General features: G+C 40.2%; 2 protein-coding genes across 5 annotated transcripts in view; one reads left to right on the top strand and one right to left on the bottom strand.

Moving 5' to 3' along the window:
• Positions 1-2,491, bottom strand: part of arhgap17a (Rho GTPase activating protein 17a) — a 30,848-nt gene extending 28,357 nt beyond the window's left edge. For all 4 annotated transcript variants that reach the window (XM_038735373.1, XM_038735376.1, XM_038735374.1 and 1 more), the window contains exon 1: positions 1,929-2,491. In XM_038735373.1, coding sequence (XP_038591301.1) covers positions 1,929-1,981 — 53 coding nt within the window. In that variant the 5' untranslated portion in view covers positions 1,982-2,491. The remainder of the gene's footprint in view (positions 1-1,928) is intronic.
• Positions 2,492-4,612: 2,121 nt separating this feature from the next.
• On the top strand, positions 4,613-14,515 carry lcmt1 (leucine carboxyl methyltransferase 1). Its single transcript, XM_038736166.1, has 11 exons — positions 4,613-4,993; positions 5,658-5,749; positions 6,134-6,255; positions 6,441-6,517; positions 8,691-8,752; positions 9,020-9,122; positions 10,034-10,154; positions 10,522-10,623; positions 12,376-12,467; positions 13,584-13,681; positions 13,847-14,515. The coding sequence occupies exons 1-11, from the start codon at positions 4,908-4,910 to the stop codon at positions 13,867-13,869; spliced, it is 978 nt and encodes a 325-aa protein (XP_038592094.1). The 5' UTR covers positions 4,613-4,907; the 3' UTR covers positions 13,870-14,515.
• The last annotated feature ends 1,228 nt before the right edge of the window (positions 14,516-15,743 follow it).

The raw sequence follows: 15,743 nt of genomic DNA, 5'->3' as shown, positions 1-15,743 counted from the left end.
AAAGATGGTTCCCCTGCAGTGTAGCGCATCTCTTCCAAACACTCTATTTCTGTCTGTCTATTCACAACTTTTCATCACTACATGATGATTTATTTTTTGGTATCAGCACAATGTCCTCTATCATGAATTCCCTTTAGGATAATATAAAATCAAGAAAAGGAAAAGCAACACATTTAGTGTGTGAGGGTACGACCATAAGAGTCTGGGTATTTTTAAGCTAATAAATAACGTCTGTGATGAATTACTAAGATTGATAGAACACTTTCTCTCTAATGGCGACCTTTATTAAAATCTTGACTTTGTGAAATGAAATTCTATATGTCATTTATTTTGGCAACACTGCCTCTGCCTATTTAAAGATGGCAATTTATTGTTTTTCAGCCTGTCAGTAGCTTTATCCAGCACCATCCAGTACTGGGTGCACCCGCTGTCCGCCTGAGGTGCCAAACACTGTTCCCTGCCGAACACACACACACACAAAATACAAAACACCACACATCATGGGAGCCGACCTCTCATGATGAAAACATCCTTTGACGTGCCTCACCCTCCTGTCCACACAAAGCCAGGCTGAGGCCATCGCTACTTTAGATATCCAGTTACAGAGGGGGCACTGTGTGTCAACAACAGCATTATGGTCAACAACAGCATTATGGTGCTAGTTAACAAGGCAGAACACACACACTCATTGTTTTGTTTTTTCATAGGCTGGATCCATTCACTTAATAGCTTGGACCCTACAGCGTGTTTTAAGCTCAGAGGGAGAGATCACTTGACGTGGAGAGAAGACAGATACTCATCCATCACTTAAACACATTAATCTATTTTGTTTTAAGTTTGATGCCTGGTTGAAGCTGGGCATCTAGTGTTTCACAAATGGAGAGGTTCTTGCTGCCAATTTATCAGCTCGGAGTGAAAGTGAACGTTGCTGTGTGGAGCAGAATAATACACCAGCAGCTCATCCACTGCTGTAGCATATCAGATCTCTCCTTTTGCCTCTCGGTTGGCGTCTGAACTCAAGAAGTAGGACCAGACATGTACTGGGCAGCAACGCAATGGCCCCTAAATAATTAGACGCAACAATAAATGGTCATAATTTGATATCTGAATACAGGCTTTGAAAACCTCGTCATTGTATACCCAATAATATTTTTAACTGTCAATATTTGGCCTGTTGGGAAACTAGTATTTTTGTGATCTTTTTCACAGATGTATGCCACATAATACACTGTTGCACATTTTACACAGCACACTCAGTTACCACGCAGTAGACATGCCTGTAGTCTTTACCCTCTTCTGTGTCAGCATTTTTAAGGAGGCTCTTAAAAATATCAGATATTTATACTGTTTTTCAGGGACTCGTGTTCCCTACCCTTGGCCTCATGCCTTGTAATATGTTTTCCAAAACATTTCTGTACAACCCAGATCTTGACAGCAAAATGAGAGCTTATAATTAAAAGAAAGTGACTAGCCGAACTGATGGAAAATGCACCATCATCGGGTTGCTTGCTCCTGTTTATTTCCCATGTAGACAGTGCTATCACTGCGTGAGCTGAGTCAGTCTTTTAAGGACATCTGGTTGGATTCAGAGAGCAGTGTGAAAGTCTGCACACATCAAGGAAAGCACCCCTCACCCCCCAATCCAGTTTTTATTAACAGTGTCAATAACAGTGTCATGTCCTGGTTGTCAGCCATTAAAAGCAAATGATTCATGAAAGACTAACGCTATCTTCCTTGTCAACACAGCCTACTGATTAGATTTGTTTTGCTTTAATTCATCTTTTTCAACACCACTGACAGCTAGAAAGCAAGTTACGGGAAAATATAGTGAAAAGTTAATTTATATTGGAAGTCAAGTCAGGAAGACCAAAAATGTGTTCGCAGGTGAGCTTCAAAAGAATAAACAAAGCTGAGACTTCAATACTTGCCTGCCAACTGTTTGATTTGCGAGCTGTTTCATCCGATTGAACTGCTTCTTCATTTTCGGTCCCCTTGCCAGTCTATCCTTCCGAAGTTACGCTTCAAAGCCGGGCTTTGGTTTGTCATGAAGTTCACAGGGCCTCTCCCCGTTTTACTTTTTCCGTGCTGTCGCTATGACAGGGAAAAACAAGCGAGAGCCATTGAGCCCAAAGCCAATTAAAAATAGTTTGTAGCCTCGCTAGCCCCTAAGCTAGCCTTTCCCAAGTGGAAATTCTAGAGAAAAGTTCCCGTTGCGGGCGACGGCATGATCCGCGAGCCTCCTTTTTTGTATGTTTTCGTACATTAAAGTCCCGAAGTAAGTAAGCCGTGACTAACTTTCACTGGCTCCTGCGGCTTCTCATTGCTCTCCTGGGCTGCTCTCCTGACCGTTAGCCGACGAGCTAACGTTACCGAGCTGGATAATCCGTCGGCCGCCTTTCCCCAGAGCAGAGCAGAGCAGAGCGGACAGCAGCAGCAGCAGCAGCAGCTCACCTCTGCCTCCGCCAGCACGCAGAGAGAGAGAGAGAGAGAGAGGCAGGAAGTCACGTTAGTGCACCGCAGCATCTGCCGGACAGCACCACCTCCCCCTGGACACCGACATGAGAGACCCACTCACACCGTGCTGACGAAAAACATCCTGCAATACGAGAAAAAAATAACTGAATGTCGCATTCATTTCCCTGTTTTTGCAGTGCTCAGATGCAGAAGAGGACACATACAGAGTAACTTTTATTGTGCTTTAACTTGTCAAAATTATTTATACACATTGAGTGGTGCAGGTAGTCCTGATTGGATCAACTCTAGCAAAGTAACATACTTAATGAGGCATTTGTATTGGTTTTGCGTGTAAAAGATATGTAAGCTCCTGTTTTGTCTACAACCACCAGATAATGAGTAAAACACATTCTGCATTGACACTTAGACACTAAATTAAATCTTAAATGAGAAGTTTGTTTTATTTCATTCTGTACAAAGGCAAAACAGAATGGCTTTTAGGTTGTGAAGACACCCCCCCCCCCCTCCCTAAAGGTATAGCCTGGCTTTGCATGTATCAAAGTGATTTCAGACAGTCATGGACATAAAGGACACCACAGAACATGATGCTGCAATGTAACCCAGCTTCTTTTTCATGGTGCCGAGCATTTATCCTTACCTATGGCGACCCTGTCCCCTGGTCTGTCTGTTTGAAGACAGTAAGCGTATTTGATGCAGCCATGACACAATAACAATAAAGTAAAAAATAAATACACGATTGTTGTGTAGGGGTGCACAATATATCTGCCAGTAAAATGTATCAGGCAACAGTTGCTTAAAATTATGGAATTAATTGCTTGCACACTCTGGCTGTGCAGTATTATGAGCTGCAAGTGTGTGTCTATATATGTATTTTGATCGTTTTGTTGAATATGAGAATTACCCATTGAGTTGGAATGAAGAATAGATAGGCCTACTACATACACAATGACTGATGCGGCAGTGTGACAGTCATTTAGGTATTAGCATTTTAGGTTAAAGCTTTTAGAGATCCACCTGTAAAAAATGTGATGGAAAAATAATATGAGCTCCTAACATTGACTGATAACAGACAAAAAATGCTATGAAAACGATCAAATATGCATCCAAACAATAAAAGCAATGTTGCTTTATATCTGAAGTTCACACATGATAATACAAGAGAAGAAAGTCAGATTTGATATTAAAATATGTTTAATGGTCCTTGAATTCAAATGTGGCATATTTAGTCATTGAAATGAATTCCAATTATACAGAGGGCCTTTTACTTTGCTATATTTGAGACCAAAAACCCAGATTTTCATTCTCATTATTTCTACCTCAAATGGATTTTTAATAAAGCAGCTTAAGTTTGTACCACATATCTTCCTCTCTTTTATGTGCCTTTCTGCACCGGCTTCTCTGAGGACTTCACACACACTTCATGCCACAAAGGAATTCTCGATTATCTGAGTTTGAATGACGCATCCTTGATTAGGTTGGCTTTGCAATGGTAGGATTTCCCACACAGTTTACAAGGAAATGTCAGAGTGGTTTTTGGATTCAATATTTCACATGGGACTGGGTGGATGTCATGTCACTTCTGCACCTTTTTAATGTTTGCCCCCTCTAATCTCTTTCTTCTTTTGACTCCCCATAGTGTGATCCCATGTCACTCTCTGTTTTCACATTTATCATACTTACTGTCTTCACTCTCATCCTCAGAATAAAACAGATGAGAGTGGTAGGCTGGTTCTGCCTCTTATTCAGGTTCTTATTTCACAGGTTCAGTTGATTTTTGACTATTCAGAATAATCATTTTAACTCCATTTTCCATATTCTGAGACATCAAGAGGCGTTAATAATCTTTTTTGTAAATGCCTTTTTGTTATCATAACAAAAAAGCGACCCTAAGCAAATCACTTGTCTGTACAGTAGTTTTAATGACTGTATTTGTCAATTTCAGGTTAAAAGTAAACCAGTGCAAACTAAATGGGTCTATTTCTGTCAACCAAAAGATGATGCCCAGTGTAAACACAGTAATGTGCACATCAGACATAATAGAGGACGTAAATATGCTTCACACACATCACCACAGAAAGCACTGCTGTGATTGTGTAGCGTGTTGCAGTTTTATTCTGAAATTATTAACCGGAAGTGACGTCTGGTCGGGATTGTCCAAATATTCCTAGGTCCGTGCAAGTTGTTATTAGCCAGCAAAATATTATTCACCCGTTAAATACAGCTTATGTTCATCCTCCTCGCTGTTTGTTTACTTTACACAAGTACCTGAGCCAACCAGCTTTATTGTCCTTTCTCCCCGTTCTGTTAAATAAGCCCACCTGTCAAATTGAGCTAGCGAGTTAGCTTGTTGGAGCTAGTCAGTGTCAAGCAGGTGGAAGGGATTTTTCAACCCTTAAAGTTTAAGTTACATAACGTTAGGACAAGGATCATTAATGGCAGCTCGGCAACCCTTCACAGACACGGACACTGCGGATGAAGCAGTGAGGGCGACCTGTGACGATGCAACCGTATGTAAAAGGTAACAGCAGCATATGTAATAGCACAGTCAACGTTACAATCATATGGCTTTTATTGTCATGTTAAGATCTCCTAAGATGAAGAAGTAAAACAGTTATTGCAAATAAAATGTCCTCCTTCTTGAAACAATTAACCTACTACTTTTAACGGTATAGTTAAGTTATAGGTAATGTTAATCAAGTAGCGTTAGCCCACATTAAATAGAAGGCAACAACCAGTTGTAATTTACAAATTATCCCCCAAAACATCCTTAAAATTTCCCTCCTTGCTAATGTTTTGCTCAGCTATAGAGTATTGAAAAGTCAACTTTGAGGACTTGAGGATGTTTATAAGGCATTAGAGTTCTAGCTTACACTGAGCAACATGGTGGTAGTTTGCTAGTTGTCTTCACTAGACATATGTTCAACTTGGCTCTAGACACTTTAACAGTGGGCAGGTAGTGTATTCTCACTGCTGCCCATGGATTATTAAGGGGCAGTTTGGGAGACTTGTATTGATCAGGCCATACAGTGTGGACCAGCACAACCAAACATAGAGCAGAGAAGTGCTGCACAGATCTGAAGAGCTGGGTCATGGACAATCAATGATAATATTAAAAATGTTTAACCATTAGAGCTTTAAGTAGTCATGTCACTTCCTCATCACATTAATAATTGGTTTACTAGGTTTGCTACCAGTAAAAACTACTGGAAGGACCCCTACATCCAGTATTTCGCAAGATCTGTAGGCGAGCGGAAGGCACCTGAAATCAATAGAGGTAAGTGAGACTTTTTCTTCTTTTACATACATTTATACCTCTTTAGCTCAGTGAGAGGAATCACGAGGTTCAACTCATAATATTTCAGTACATAAAATGAACATAGTCTGCAAATGCAAAAGGGACAATACTGTACAGCTGAAAGAATGTGTGCAGTGTACACAGCAGTGTACAGAGTAATGATGACTTATAAGACTGTCTGTATAGCCATCTATATAACACCTCACTTTACAATGTAAATTAACCCACCAACACAGTCATAATGTGTGCAGTGTTTTGAATGCTACATTGAAAAGCCAAAACAGCAAAAACAGTCTGAGGAATACCTGCCATTGCGTGTGTCTTTATTAACTTATTTTATTGTCATCTTATCTCTTTTGACAGGTTACTATGCCCGTGTTCAAGGAGTTAACCATCTCCTTGACGCGTTTATAAAGAAAGCAGAGTGTGACTGTCAAGTAATCAACGTGGGTGCTGGAATGGATACCACGTTTTGGAGACTTAAGGTTTGATGCATTGGCGCTCACTGCCCGCACTCTGGTCTACATGTCATTCCCCATTGGTCTGATGTGCCTTTTGATCCTGTCTGATTTGTCTAGGCTGCATCAAATACACTTATGTTCAAAATGTGACTCAATGCTCAGATCTTAAATGTATTTTTGTGTGTGTGTGTGTGTTTGTGTGTGGATAGGATGAAAACCTCATGCCGCGGAAATTCTTTGAAGTTGACTTTCCAACAGTCGTGGCCAGGAAAATTCACCATATTAAGTAAGACAACCATGCTAATATTATATTTATTATAACTGGTGAAAATATAGTTTATTTTTTCCCCCATAAATGACCTTACAGATTAGAAGATGTGGTAATGATGGTCCATATTAAAATGCATCAAAATGGATAATAATAAGGAAAATCTAATTTCTAATTTAAATTTAGTTACTAAAACTATCATAGGGATGTACATCAGCACAAGGGTATGATGTTTTTATTTTCCCTCTCTGGCTTTGGTATTGCAATGTGGGGTTGACATCTGTAGAGGGAGACAGTGCTGTTTGTTAACAAAAGTAATGTCTCTACATTTATACCTAATTCAAGGAACAGTGGCAGTTTATTTAAACTGTAAGTTATCATTACATAACCCTTACAGGATGTCTATTATGTATTATATGTCTACTGTATATAAATAATAACTACCAATAATCAGAATAATCTCTTTACAAGAACAGTTCAGTCAGAAATATCTGGCAAACTGCAGTAGTGCAACATTATCACAATCATTACCTTGGATCCTAAGTTAAAAAAATGCAATGCAATGTTCAAAAAACATCATGTATACACTCAGTTGCCAGTTTATCAGGTACACCTGTTTCACAAAGGAGTCTGTTCAGTTGTGTGGTCGTTTTGGAGGCTGTAGTTTGTGATGCTGTTGAATTGAATTGCATTATAATGAGAGGTGTTTCTAATATTTAGACTACTCTCATTGAAATATATTGTAAGTGGTAAATACATGAGAAAATATTAGGAACAACTCGTATATAAAAGATACAGTCCAACAAATGATGACCACATTTTCAACAAAAAATATACATTATAACCTTCATGAAGTTAGAATTTATTCCAGGACTGTATTATACTGCATTACTTTTAGCTAAGTGTACTAAACTAAAAACTATATACACCGATCAGCCATAACATTATGACCACCTGCCTAATATTGTGTAGGTCGCTCTTTTGCTGCCAAAACAGTCCTAACTCCTCGAGGCATGTACTTCACTAGAATAAGGCTACTGCCATCAGGGAATACTGTTTCCATGGAAAGATGTACATGGTCTGCAACAATAATTAGGTAGGTGATACGTCTCAAAATAATATTCACGTGAATGGCAGGACTCAAGGTTTTCCAGCAGATCATTGCCCAAAGCATCACACTGCCTCTGCCGGCTTGCCTTCTTCCCATAGTGCATCCTAGTGCCATGTGTTCCCCAGGTAAGCGAAGCGGACGCATACCTAGACATCCACCTGATGTAAAAGAAAACATGATTCATCGGACCAGGCCACCTTCTTCCATTGCTTCAGGGTCCAGTTCTGATGCTCGCAAGTAGGTGATTTTGGCAGTGAACAGGGGTCAATATGGGCATCCTGACTGGCTACGCAGCCACATAAGCAACAAACTGTGATGCACTGTGTGTTCTGACGCCTTTTTTAGCAGAACCAGCAGTAACTTTTTCAGCAGTTTGACTTACAGTAGTTTGTCTGTTGGATCGGACCACATGGGCCAGCCTTCGCTCCCCACGTGTGTCAATGAGCCTTGATCACATGATGCTATCGCCACATAAACATTAAGGACAAAATGTTCACTTGCTGCCATATATATCCTACCCACTGACAGGTGCCATGGTTACGAGATAATCAGTGTTGCTGATCGGTGTATATATATGATGCTTTTTGGAGATTTGAAAAGGGTAGCACAGAAGTGTGAGGCAGGCCTCCCCAGGGGAGCTCCAAACTGTTTCATGGGAGGCTCAGTGAAAAAGATATTACATTAGATATCAAAAGGGTATATAGAATAGCCAAAATGTGTGTTATTTGGTTAAAGAGAGAGTTCAGAGACACAGGAGATTTGGAGATTTTTACAGATACAGATTTACCCACATTCCAAGAGCTTGTTATTTGTTATTATAATATATTTAGTGTAGTCTGTGCTGTCCAAACAGCATCATCATCATTATTATTATTATTATTATTATTATTATTATTAATCGAAGGTAGGTTTGCCTTTTTTAAAGCTTTGTCTGAGGGGAGGCCCACAGTCTCAGACTTTGAAATTTGAATGCCCCTGGTGTAGCTTGTAAAATGCTGAATGCTAATGTAGCTTTATGTTTATTGTTGAGGTGCAGTTTATTTACGTACTCAAATGGGTTTTTTTTTCTTCTTTGACTAGGACAAAACCACCCCTGTCCAAACCCCTCATCGAAACCCACTCATCAGACTCCTTACTACTAGGTAATTATGCTTTATTATTATTTATGCTATGTTATTATGCTTTTTATCTTATGCTGTTCTCTGTGTCTGTACAGCATTTGGGGGGAGTAGTGACTGTTTGTAAATGTGCTATATAAATAAACTTTGACCTTGAGGTAATGAACACAAGCTACAATCCTTACATGACATATCTATGTGGTTAATGTAAAAATACTCTTCTTGTCAGAAAATCTTTCTGTGCATTTGTTTCATATCTGTACAGTGAATGTTTCTGTCTTCTTTGCGCAGATGCCCATAGCCTTGACTCTGACCGTTACTGTATCATTGGGGCAGACCTCAGAGACATCTCTAATTTGGATGAAAAACTGAAGAAGTTCCAGCTTAATACAGAGTGAATATATATTTTCATCATCTTAGTTTTATCTTTCATACTAGTCGTGCTGAGTGAATGACCTAGTTTTGGAAGAAAGCGTAAGTTAACCAGAGATCGATATCCTTTTGTTCTCTGTCGGTTGTAGCGTGTCTTAAGAAATCCAAGAACTGAAGCTTATCTCTGTGTTTTCTCACTGTGAGTAACTCGAGATAACCGAGTCACTCCTACCCAGTGTCTCTATGGCTGTAATGCAGATGTCACATCTGACGTCTAAGGCCTGATTCGCAAGGATGCCCCACCCAAAATGTTTTGAGTAACAAACACTCAACCCCCTGTCGACTTGAAATGTGACTGTGCGCTCAGTGTTTTGAAAAACATAGTTTTGCTAACATATTGCTAAATGCGCTACTTCAAGGAGGGCGGTAGCATGGCATGTTAGCAGTGTACTCTTTAAAGCCAGTGTTTAAACTTTAACTTACTGTAAAAGATTTAGGGTGGAATATAAATTTAGTGTTAGCAGTGGAACAACAAACACTATTTTATAGTAGACAATAAAGGTTGGAGTGACACTGTAATATTCCTTTGTGAATATAATAGATTTTATAGTGTAAGTTTTAAAATCAGTCAGATATGATACTCCAGAGAAAAGCCAATCATCAGTATAATTGTTTTTTGTCTTTGTGCCTCTGCTGATAATTACAATTAGCAATTAGCAGGAAATGGCTTTGTTGTCTCTCCTGATCCACTTGTATATCCAAGATTAATGAACAGTTTCACTGTTTTGTACTGTGCTGAATGAATAAATCAGTACACTGTTTACTTTGATGCATATCTGGATGCAGATAACAGAAATTATAGAAATTTAAATAACAAGTTTGGAGGATTTCTGGTTCTGTTGTTGTGGTTAAACGTACTGTTCTCACTCTAAGATTACCCACAGTGCTCTTGTCAGAGTGTGTGCTGGTCTACATGACGACCTCCCAGTCCTCTAATCTAGTTCACTGGGCCGCAGAAACCTTCCACACTGCCATGTTCATCAACTACGAACAGGTAAACAAAACAAATGACTTCATCCCGGTACAGCAGAAAGACACAGCTTTCGGCTTTTGTTATTCATGTTGCAACTTGAGGAAGTGTCTGGATGTTTTATTTATATAAAAGCACTTTTTTACGGCTGTAGTGGATTATAGATGATCAATACACAATAATTAGAAATTAAGTACTTTCTTGTTTTGTTTTTTAATCTTAATGTGTCCCTTATTGTTCTTTTAATAGATAATAGATAAAAGTGGCTTCAACACACTTGAAATGAAATTTGATATCTGACGTGACCGTTTTTGAATACGGAACTTTTTTTGAATAGTACACGTGTGTCTGAGCTGAGATTTAATAATGTAGCCTTGATCTGTGTATCCAGGTGAACATGAGTGATCGATTTGGCCAGGTGATGATCGAGAACCTGCAGCGTCGCCAGTGCACCTTGGCGGGAGTGGAGGTCTGCCGGTCTTTGGACTCTCAGGTGATCTCCATATTATTATGATTTGGTGGCTTTGTGAGACTAGTAACCTGTCCATGTCCAAAATGTAAGAATGATGTGAGGGTCTTAATTAGTGGTCAACTGCTGTGGGTTTTTCAGTGGCTGATGCCGATATTTAGAGAGCAGGGTGGCCGATATAATGCCGATATCAAAACAAAGAATTATAATTCGTTGAGAACAAAATTACATAACAACGGTCAGTGGAAACCAAAATCACCAACCGATTGAGGGCTGGATTCAAAATCACACCGTAAATCAAAGCAAAAAATATTAAATCACAGGCTGATCCAACTTTGTCCTACTGGGCGGTGTGGGATGCACCGATACATAACATCTCAGAGGTTCTCAAATGGATTCAGGGGAACTTGAGGGCCAGTCAACCGCATTAATTCCTTCGTCATCCAGGAACTGCTTACACGCTGACCACATGAGGCCAGGCACTGTCCTGCACCAGGAGGAACCCAGGGCCCACTGCACCAGCGTAAGTTCTGACAATGGCTCTGACGATTTCATCCTGGTACCTAACAGCAGTCAGGGTACCATTGGCTAACATGTGGAGGTCTGTGTGACCCTCCAAGGATATGTCTATGAAGATTCTCAGTCATCCAGGTCATAGTTATCCAACAAAGGTTAAAATGAAGGGCAACTGGACTTGGTTGAAGCTACTGGAAGACGTTTCGTCCCTTATCCAAAGGACTTCTTCAGTCCAGAACTGAAGAAGTCCTTTGGATAAGGGACGAAACGTCTTCCAGTAGCTTCAACCAAGTCCAGTTGCCCTTCATTTTAACCTTCGTTGCCTCCAAGGATATGCATCCCCAAACCATCACTGACCCAACACCAAACCGGCCATGCTGGATGATGTTGCACGCAGCATAACGTTCACCACAGCTTCCCCAGACTCTTTCACATCTGTCACACTCAGTGGGGACCTGCTCTCATCTGTGAAGAGAACAGGGCGCCAATGGCGGACTTGCGAATTCTGGTGTTCTGTGACAAATGCCAGTCGAGCTGCATGGTGCTGGGCTGTGAGCACAGATCCCACTAGAGGACTTTGGGTCCTCATGCCACCCTCATAGAGTCTGTTTCTGACAGTTTGGTCAGAAACATGCACACCAGTAGCCCACTGGAGGTCATTTTGTAGTGCTCCTCCTATTCCTCGCACAAAGGAGCAGATACCGGTCCTGCTGCTGGGTTGATGCCCTTCTATGGCCCTGTCCAGCTCTCCTCATGGAATGGCCCATTTCCTGGTATCTCCTCCATGCTCTTGAGACACAGCAAACTTTCTTGTGTCTTATGGTCTCATGGATGTACCCTCGTGGAGGAGCTGGACTACCTGTGCAACTTGAATGGGCTATAGGTATCGCCTCAAGCTACCAGTAGTGACGAGGACACTAGCAACACACAAAACTAGAGGTCAGTCAGGAAGGGTTTTAGATTTGATTAGGTGTTATTTAGGATGAGAGAAATGTATTAACATTAGAAAAGACGATAGTGACTGAGGACATTTAAGGGTCAAAGGTAACTTTTTCACCACCTTCCCAAAACTCATAGGGGGAGCACTAACATTGTTCCACAGCAGCCACACTGTCAAGGCTGCCTGCAGATGTGTGCCAGATATCAGCCTATCACTATTCTTTATGTTCTGGATCTTTGCAAACTCTGTCATGAACCGGTTAGCTCTGTTTTTATTGAGAATGTCCAGACATTAAGTATTTGAATGTGTGTTGTTTGCAGAAGGAGCGTTTTCTGAAGACTGGCTGGGAGCATGCTGATGCTCTTGACATGATGACGGTCTACAGTATGCTGCCCCAGGATGATGTGGCAAGGTAATGCAGGCTTAACATCCCCCAGCATCTGCCAAAGCCCTTGTGTGTAATTAATACTCCATGAGTTGTATCCATTTGGTGGATATACACTTTACTTTTGCATTGTGCCTTCACACCAGAGCTGTCACTGCTCTTCCATCACATGTGATCGTTCAAAGGGATGTTTGAAAGATGTTACCGAGTTGCATTATGGGAAGTGTAGCATCCAGATTTTTGGAACTAAAAGTGGGTTTTGTTGTTTTGTTTTGTTATTATCCGTCAATAGTCCCCCAAACATCCTGTACTGGAATGCATACTGAATAATAATGATTTATGACTTTCATTGACTTTGATCAGCAGTAGAAATTAAAAACACTGATAAAAGAAACCCTCCACTCCTGTGAAACACAAACATGAAGAAAAGATGTGGCCCATTTTGTACAGACCGGACCTTTAGGAGCAGCCTTAAGTCCAAGCTGGGCCAAATGGCTTCTATCACAACTCTCTTCCCTCTCCTCTGAGTGATCACCCCACCCGCCTCCAGTTGATCAGGCCGGATGGATTGTGGTCCGCTGCTCTTTAATCCAGTGGGAGGGGGAGGCAGACTAAGGTGACGGTTTTATCCAAAGTTACTTACAATTGCTATATCAGAGGTCACATGCCTTTGGAGCAACTAGGGGTTAATAATAATAATAATAATAATAAGTGTCTTGCTCAGGGAAACATCTCTCACACCAAAGGTAGTAAACTCATCTACTGCGCTGTCACCACCCCAATCCAAAACCCTCGTCTTCCTTTTCCGATGAATTTCTAATTCTGTCAGAGGTAACACGTGTTTCAGCAATAAAGCCAGAAAAAAACAGATGAGAAACAGTGTAGCGAAGTCTAAAGGAGCTACCGCTTCTACAAGTGCTGCCGGGTTGCCAGAAACCTGCATTTGTAAAGCTGAATGAAAGACACCCGACAAAAAAGAACATTATGAGCCTCAACATATTAGTATGCGTTGCAGACCTGTTGCTTTTTTAAGATATTTTCTGGTCATTTGCTCTCCTTCTGTGTGTAGTCTGACATGAAAGATCACATTCTATGATGAAAATGCTGTATAGATGATGAAATAATTAATTTTATTACTTGCAGAGTTGAGCGTCTGGAGTTCCTGGATGAGAGGGAGCTGTTGCAACAACTTCTTCAACACTACAGCATCTGCTGGGCAACCAAGGACAAACTCAATCTGGGTAATGCACAATTAGGTTACAGCTACATTTAAATTAATGGGTATGTAAGCTCCATGCTGTTTATTTAGTTAGTGCTACTCGTGTTACATTTTTCATATTTCATCTGCCCAGTTTGTATGTCTTTTGTGCTCATTTACAAGAACAGGCCATGTTCTGTTTCCTCAGGTCTGTCACAGCTGGCATTTTGAGAGTGAAACTGCTCCACTGTTGGACATGCTTTGTGTGTGTGTGTGTGGATGCCAAAATCAGCAAGAGGAGATGATGTGTAAAGGGAGACATTGGGGAAAGACGAAGCCCTTTTTCTCCTTCAAGCCCTCGTCTGGTGAGCTTTTCTGGCGTGAAAACTCGTTGCTTCAGCAGAACGTGGTTACATAAGCGTCCTTTGTAGCCCCAGTGTTGAAGATAAGAGACGATTATGTTGAGAGCTGTGAAGAGGTTTGTTGCATGGATCATGTTCTATTTTTTGCTTATGGACATATTTTACGACGCAATCAAATCAAATACTGTTTCAAAATCTGCTCCCCTGTGTTGGAGATTAAAGAATGTATGAAGTTCGAAGAATTTCAGATGTCATATATTTGTCCTGGTCTGGTGTGTATGCCAATTTGATCTTATTTATTTATCATTTGTCCTTCCTGGATACATTTTCTTAAACAACATACATGCATGCAATAGAACATGCAACTCCTGACTAATTTGAATTTGTCCATAAAATGTTTTCTGTTCCTGTGCTTCATACAGCAAAGAGGACATGACAGATTAATTTGTGATAGAATATATTTTAATGAATGCTGTTCAAGTTCAGTTGAATAAAATGTTCTTTTTATGTAAGAACCTGCTTTGTTCATTTACTTTGTTATCAGTTGAGTTACCTGCAGTGGGAGGGACAAGCTGAAGAAAAATATCACTGTAATAAGTTGTATGACTGTATTTAGTTATACTGTATGCACTATAAACTGGATTGTGCTGTAAGGCCCATTCATAGAGAAATCAAATTTTGTTTTCTTGAGCATTTTAAATAGGCTTATATTCAGATACCAGAATTACTTTAATCCATATTTTTTCTTATAATAAGTACAGATACAAGTGACTGTATTTGAACCCACAAGCCATTATCGTCTGACGGTAGTTTTCTTGAGTTCTGCTGAACTGATCGCAACTGAACTGTTTTGGATGACTGTCGCCGCCCTCATCAGCATTGTTTCCAGCCTCAGGGGGCAATTCTTCACGCAATACTCAGGGGGCAATTCTTCACGCAATATATCGAACAACAGACTGTATGCATTGTGCCTCAAAAGGCAGACCAACGTTTTGGGACTAGCTGGTGAAAAGTGGAGCAATTGGGTGTTCAGTTCTCCACCATGACACATCCACCAATGCGTCCCTGCAAGACAATTGACCTGTAGTTTCTCCAGAGGCATGCGATCTCATATATAGAAATTGTAAGATGCTTTGGATAAAGGCATCAGCTAAATGAATAAATGTAATTTAGAAGCTAAAAGCCAGATGTTACTTTCTTACTTTCTGTAGGTGGCCAGAAATACGACTCCAATTAAATACTAATGTTGCTCCCTACATGTTGGAAGGACAAATGTTTGCTAACAAGTGGTGGAAAGTAAGTTTACATGATCAAGTACCGTACTTTAGTGTAATTTTTAGGTACTTGTACTTTGAGTGTTTTTATTTATTTTGAAAGCTAGTTGTTTAGCAAATTACAATGTTCATTCAAAATAGACAGGTTATATCACAATTTTCTCTACAGAATGCCTATTAAATATTAAACTGACATGTCGGGTAAAAACTAAAGCCAATAACGACCCTTGGCATCCATCTGATAACTGATAATAAACACGTGTGGAGGAGGGTTGTTGTCAGGGCTGCAGATATCACTGCAGCCACTGTGGGCGTGTCTTCTATGTTTTTGATGGTATATATTCCATATTTAAGCATCTAAATTTTGGAGGCAAATGTTTTACTTTTAACTCTACCACATTTGTTTGATAGCTTTAGTTACTTTGCAAATGTAGATTACGTTTTTTGTGGAAAAGACTTAACCGATGTC

This window comes from Micropterus salmoides, unplaced genomic scaffold (assembly GCF_014851395.1).
Source record: "Micropterus salmoides isolate LMB-PRFRI ecotype aquatic unplaced genomic scaffold, ASM1485139v1 Ms_hic_scaffold_21, whole genome shotgun sequence".
NCBI lineage: Eukaryota > Metazoa > Chordata > Actinopteri > Centrarchiformes > Centrarchidae > Micropterus > Micropterus salmoides.
This window is presented reverse-complemented; position numbering and strand designations above follow the sequence as displayed.

What these genes read in the sequence shown, in the direction of transcription:
- lcmt1 (XM_038736166.1), top strand. Translation starts at nt 4,908, where the DNA reads ATGGCAGCTCGGCAACCCTTCACAGACACGGACACTGCGGATGAAGCA. An exon ending in GATGCAACCGTATGTAAAAG is followed by an intron (nt 4,994 to 5,657) that starts GTAACAGCAGCA and finishes TTGGTTTACTAG; the next exon opens with GTTTGCTACCAGTAAAAACT. An exon ending in GCCGGTCTTTGGACTCTCAG is followed by an intron (nt 10,624 to 12,375) that starts GTGATCTCCATA and finishes TGTTGTTTGCAG; the next exon opens with AAGGAGCGTTTTCTGAAGAC.